Below are 6,424 nucleotides of genomic sequence, written 5' to 3' on the forward strand. Positions count from 1 at the left end.
TTTCTGCTAGTAGTTCTGTAGTAATTTAACCATTTGAATTTCAGTCATTGTAACCCGAGCTGTGATTCATCAAAGCTGTCTTGAAACAGAATTTCTATGACTTCTTATTTCTTTTGCTATGATGTTATATTCTACAGATCACCCACCAGTGTTCTGTGGTAATGTTAGATCTCCTAACAGTACCTAAATGACTTATTAAGTCAATGTTAATGGTTATAGCAAAATCATAGAGCTAATGCTGATTTATGTTTGTAAAAGAAGGTGCTTAAAAACAACCGATGACTGTATAACTTTGATTTTCCTACTTTAAAGTGGCATTGCGTTTTGAGAACATTTTCACCTTTTATCACTCAGCCCTGTAGTTAAGGAGAAATAAGCCTCCAGGGACCCAGATGCAAGCACGCACACTGTTCAATTTGTAAACAAATCTTGTTCAACAAATTACAAAAATAGCCGATCTACAAGCTCAAAACCTCAGGAAGCAGGAAACATGCTTTGACAGAGAATTAAATATTATTGCTTTTACTTTTCCAAGTGGAACTCATAGAGGCTTGATCACAGAAAAAGTGAAAATGTTCTACCAAAGTGAAATATTGATTTAACGCAGCACACTCATTTCTACACTGTACCTTGAGTCTGTCAAAATGTATGGCAATGCTAACAAGCTGTACTTTTGTTTGTTTAATCTATAGAAAATTCTGGTGATTATTGAAGGCATTAGTACAATACATGCAGAATACTGTTAGGAAGTATATTCCTCACATGGAATATTGAATACTGACTTGTCATTAAATAAAGAATATATTCTATAAAGGAAAAAACAATCAGGTCTCCACTGTTATTAATGACTTTAATGTTGGGATTGGGAAAGCAACCCAGCAATGTTCCACAAGCAATATTGTCTGTCTTTAATACTGGTTTCCAAAGACATCCAAATAAACAGAACTTCAGCAAATAGACCAATCGATCAGCCCCATGTAAAGTTTATTATTCTTTTACACAAATTTGATCAATTAAGTCAATGGGGCTCAAATCAGGCTGAAAGCTTGCCCAAATTTGCAGCAATACATTATGGATATGTCTTTAATAGATGACTGAGGTCAAAAGTTGTCCACATGAATTCTGAAATTCACATTGGAGCCATGATTTTTCTCTCCCTCAAAGCGTCTTAACATTAGCATTTGGTGGGAGTTGAATGATCTGAAGTAAGCATGGTGTTGTTCGCTCTTGTCGAACACTGTTTCCCAAACGTGGGTCGCAGACCAAATTTGCAATATTGTATTTTTTCCATTTCCTACATTTAAACACATGTATTTCAACTTTTCATCAATTATATACAATTCCAACATTTTTCTTAAAGGAGTAGTTCACCCCCAAAATGACTTTTTTTCTATTGATTACTCAGGCCATGGAGAGTAGAGTTCAATAATATTTTTTGGTTTTTGTCACATTCCTAAGACAAAATTTTGATTCGAGTAAATTTACCCCCATTGATTCCGGATGGTGACCCGTTTCGAAACGGGTCACCATCCGGAATCAATGGGGGTAAATTTATTGTTATCACATTTTTGTCTTAGGAATGTGACAAAAAACAAAAAATATTATTGAACTCTACTCTCCATGGCCTGAGTAATCAATAGAAAAAAAGTCATTTTGGGGGTGAACTACTCCTTTAAGTATTTAATAAATAAAATACAAATCTAATTATTTCCATAAATAAATTGAAAAGGTTTAAAATAGCGAAAATAGCAGATCTACAATCTCACCAAACGGCACAAAGTGACACATTGTGAGCTTGTAGATCTGCTAGTTTCACTAGTTTGAGTCCTGGCTCGGACAAACGTCTGGTCTAGAAGATTTTACTTCTCATATCTAATCCAGAATATATGAATTTGTGAATACAGTATATGATCCAACCCAGAGCCATAAAATACAATGGTGGTATCAAATAAGGAATCTTTATTGTGGGTCATCGATAGACAGAGCAGCTATACTGTACAGATAAACAGGAAAAACAGGTACGAGCTTCATAGGTTTTTCATCCAGTCAAGCTTATTTCCTTTGGGTTCAGATGGGTGCACAGGAACATCAGGCATGTTTCCATCATCTCTCACAGGGACTGGAAGCACAACAAAAATAGCTTTGTTTAGATCAGTGATTCTTCTAAACCAGGGGTGGGCAACTTTGATGATGGTGAGGGCCACTATATTTCCACCTTCCCTCCAGAGGGCCACATTGCATATTGCTACGTCCTACTTTGTCATTCTAGTATCTCATGCAAAAGAAGCAGATCTAAAAGAATAGCAGATCTACAAGCTCAAAACGCATTGCAGTTTTGAGCTTGTAGATCGGCTATTTTTGCTTCTTTTGGATTGGAATCCTGAATAATTCTTTGTTCTTTTTTAATTGGAATCCTGAAATGTAACTTTTTGATTTAATTTCAAATGCATTTAGTTATATACTCATGTTAACTTTATGAACCTAAATACAAATACATTGGACATAAAAAAATACATTTTAATACTACTATACTAGTCATTAAGCTACTAATATAGACTGACGGAATTAAAGCAGGTCATGTTTGGAATTGCAACAGCTGAAATCAATAATATGTCAGTAATCCGGTATTGACCTGCGGGCCGCATTAAGTGAAGGTGGGGGCCCCGGGCCGCCAGTTGCCCATGTATGTTCTAAACCTTTTCCATTTTCAAGTAGGGGTGCAACCAGTGATGTGCTCTGTGCTGTGGATTTCTTAGCAAGTGGAGCGGTCGCGTGCACAAGCTTGCGAGCAATCACGATTGATAACCTCTTTATTTAACCCACAATATACTGTATATAAAACTGTATTCTATATATATAAACAAATTAATAAACATTGTTCAGCAGCTCTACTTACCTGGGTAGTTGTACGGAGTAGATTGATTCATCATTCCACTGTATTTGGTCCAGGGACTGACCAATGGAAGAGCCATGCCTGACGAGGAAAACATCACATATGACAATCATACAGCTCATGGTTTACACTATTACAAATACTCGAAATAGAAGGAACTAATTTACTACTTACGTGTTATTTAATATGAAAGACTGAACATTTTCATTGCATCTACACTATGCCATCCCTATAATCCCATTCTAAAAAATGTATTCAAATACATTATGGCAGCGGCAGGGGATGTACAGTATAACCCAACAACATTATATGCTTTGTTTACAGGATAATAAATAACAGATGGACGCTGGGGATCAAAACATTTAGCAGTTTGATAATTGTGACAATAAATTCAGGTGCACATCAGCAATTCAATTTAAAAACGTCAACAGTGACAACCAATTAGAAAAATACAATATACAGTAAGTGTTTATAAAATAACTAATGTTGGGCACCGACATGATTGATTGATTGAAGAATGTATTAGAAGGTTGCATAGGGAAAAGTACAGTTTCGTGACAGTACAAATCACTGGTACAGGGTCAACTAAAAGGTGATCTTAGTAATATTTTCGGCTAATTTACACAGGAACCACTTTATGTATCTCATATAACAAATTATAACATTGAAAGACACAGACTGATAGAACACAGTGACAGTACTTTGCAAAGTTTGCATAGGAAATGATCACACACACACACACACACACACACACACACACACACACACACACACACGAAGCGTGGGATGGCTCAAAGTAGCTGACAGAGTACAGCATCTTGCAATGGGCCTGGTGTACAAGATACACTACACCTCCAAGATTCCCATGTACCTGACAAACTACTTCTTAAAGGTCAAGGATGTTCACGACCACAACACCAGAGGCAGCTCCACTAATCATCATCAACGTAGATTTAACACTAAACAAGGCTCTAACTCGTTCTCCTGCTACACCATCAACATGTGGAACGCCCTTCCTCAAGCCCTAAAGGAGAGCAAATCCCTAGCCTCCTTCAAAATTGGTATGAAAAGTCACCTTCAGACAGCTGCTACCCGTGACTTGTAAATAGACTAAGCCCCCATGCCCCCCCCCCTTTTTTATTATTCTTTTTTCTGCCTTTGTATTTGATGTTATGCTTTTGAAACTGATATTATCCTAGATAAAGTACTATGTTCTATCCGTCTGTCTTTCAATGTTATATGAGATACTTAAAGTGTGGTTCCTGTGGAAATAAGCCTCGGCTTTCTAGGATCTCTTTTTAGTTGACCTTGTACCAGTGATTTGTACCGTCATGAAACTGTACTTTTTTCTATTGCAAACTTCTAATAAATTCTTCAATCAATCAATCAAACAAACACACACACACACACACACACACACACACACACACACACACACACAGAGAGAGAGAGACGGGGTTGTGACTGACCTAGAAGCCCAAGAGCACAGGACGCAAATATCACAGGCTCCTTATTCCACGCATTCTTTAGAAATGCTCCGACCCCTGGAGAGAACCAACAACACAACAATGAATGCACCAAGTCAGCTAACATTAGCAACACACCCAAGGTCACGTCTGTTCTTTAGATGGATTAATGTCATAGATTTTAAAGGTAATCGGCTGCGCAGTTTCGTTGAAACAAATGCATAATATTCAAACTATTAAGTTGTGCGACTAATACAGCAAATCATTAACAAAATATTGCCTATGTGTGCGAATGCTAAAACAACAAATATGCTCGCACCTGCCATGTTGACTTGTAGTTTTTACACTGACTGTACGCTGAGGCTCATGGGAAATGTAGTCGGCCAAACGGTGACGTACTTTTAATGCGCCCGTCGCGTGAAAACATTGGAGTCCGTATTATTATGAGGTGAGTGTGTAAGTTCAACCAGAAGGTTTTTTGCTATTAAACATTGATTTTTTAATTTTATTATTTGTTTGTCTGCATATGACAGAAGGGTTTAAATTGGTGAGTCACCTTTTACTTATCTGCGATGATCACATACATAGTTTAGCAGCAAGACAGTTTCCACAAGTAGGCTACTCATTTTTTTTTTGCTTGAGTAAAAGTATCAATACTGCCATGTAGAAATACTGTTATGTATTATTTGGCCCACACTATAGACCGTTACAAGTAAAAGTCCAGATTTCAAAATGTACTTGATTAAAAGTATGAAAGTATTGGCATCAAAATGTACAAGGTATAGAAAGAATGGGGCTAAAGTGGTTAATGTATGTTTTATAATATTTATAATTTATATCAGAAAAGTAGCTAGTTACTATAGTTTTCAAATAAATATAGTGGAGTAAAAGTACAATATTTGGATACCAGATGTAGTGGAGTAGATGTAAAAGTATTGGAAATTGGAAATACTCAAGTAAAGTACAAATGCCTCAAAACTGTACTTAAGTAGGCCTACAGTAGCCTACTTAAGTAAAAGTACTTAGTTACTTTACACCACTGGTGCAGAGCATCAGTGATCTGAGGCTGAGCAGGCTCTGAGCCATAATGTAAGGAGATGGTTTGATATTGTTGTAGCAGGAATTATTTCAAACCACGTACAGCATGGGTCTCCAACAGAGGGGGTCCGGGACCCCTAGAGGGTCCTCAGAGTTAAAGAGTACAGGGGGTCCTCCAAATCTTTGAGTGATGGAAACCTTTTTCTTCTTTTTTATATTAACCACTTGAATCCTAGCGTCCCTATTCTGAGGACTTTAGCCAAAAATAGCAGATCTACCAGCTCTCGCCTCGCAGTGAGCTTGTAGATCTGCTATTTTTGGCAAAGAGTTTTGGTGTGTATTGGGGAAAAAGAGCAGACTAAGTACAGAGTGAAAGGTAAAGTTTATTAAGTATTGACGGTTCAAGTGGTTAAATATCTGAAAACAGAAATTGACACGAATCTAAAATACACTGACGATTGTGCTGTCAAACAATGAAACTACGGTATATGGAATCTATGATCAGGTTGTGGGGGTCCCTGCTTCATCTCTCTCTCAACTAAGGGGTCCTTGGCCTGAAAACGTTGAAGACCCCTGCCGTACAGAAAACACCGGCAGTGTTATATTGCCTAGTGTGTGTGTGTGTGTGTGTGTGTGTGTGTGTGTGTGTGTGTGTGTGTGTGTGTGTGTGTGTGTGTGTGTGTGTGTGTGTGTGTGTGTGTGTGTGTGTGTGTACTGTATGGCTATACATGATTTGGACATGCATGGTACATTATCAGACCTACATTTACCCTTCTTCTTTGTAGCAATTGTAGAAATATTAGGCCTTAAATGTAACTTAAAATAATGTATTTGTTCCCCGGTTTATAAAATAAATACATAAATAAATGCAATATAAAAAGAAGATGGTGCCCAGAGTTCTCGGGTGCCCACTATTCCGGTTACCATCACTGCTGCTAGTTTTAGGTTGTATTCTTTTAGTTTTTAATCAATATTAGTTTTTTAGCAGTTTTAGATGTTGATCACATTTAGTGTGTCTGTGCATGTG

The 6,424-nt window shown here is 37.3% G+C and overlaps 1 protein-coding gene across 1 annotated transcript; it reads right to left on the bottom strand.

Moving 5' to 3' along the window:
* Window positions 1-1,942: 1,942 nt before the first annotated feature.
* ndufa3 (NADH:ubiquinone oxidoreductase subunit A3) lies at window positions 1,943-4,696 on the bottom strand. The gene is made up of 4 exons (XM_080748455.1): window positions 4,679-4,696; window positions 4,363-4,437; window positions 2,897-2,974; window positions 1,943-2,119 (listed from the first exon to the last, which is right to left on the bottom strand). Exons 1-4 carry the CDS (start codon window positions 4,683-4,685, stop codon window positions 2,028-2,030), a joined length of 252 nt encoding a protein of 83 aa, XP_080604581.1. The 5' UTR covers window positions 4,686-4,696; the 3' UTR covers window positions 1,943-2,027.
* Window positions 4,697-6,424: the final 1,728 nt, after the last annotated feature.

The sequence above is a fragment of the Nannobrachium achirus genome (genome assembly GCF_963921795.1).
Source record: "Nannobrachium achirus genome assembly, chromosome: 2".
NCBI classification, from domain to species: domain Eukaryota; kingdom Metazoa; phylum Chordata; class Actinopteri; order Myctophiformes; family Myctophidae; genus Nannobrachium; species Nannobrachium achirus.

Coding starts and splice junctions, on each gene's coding strand:
- ndufa3 (XM_080748455.1), bottom strand. Junction 2,975..4,362: donor CTGTGCTCTTGGGCTTCTAG/GTCAGTCACAAC, acceptor TTTCCTCGTCAG/GCATGGCTCTTCCATTGGTC. Junction 2,120..2,896: donor TACTCCGTACAACTACCCAG/GTAAGTAGAGCT, acceptor TTGTGCTTCCAG/TCCCTGTGAGAGATGATGGA.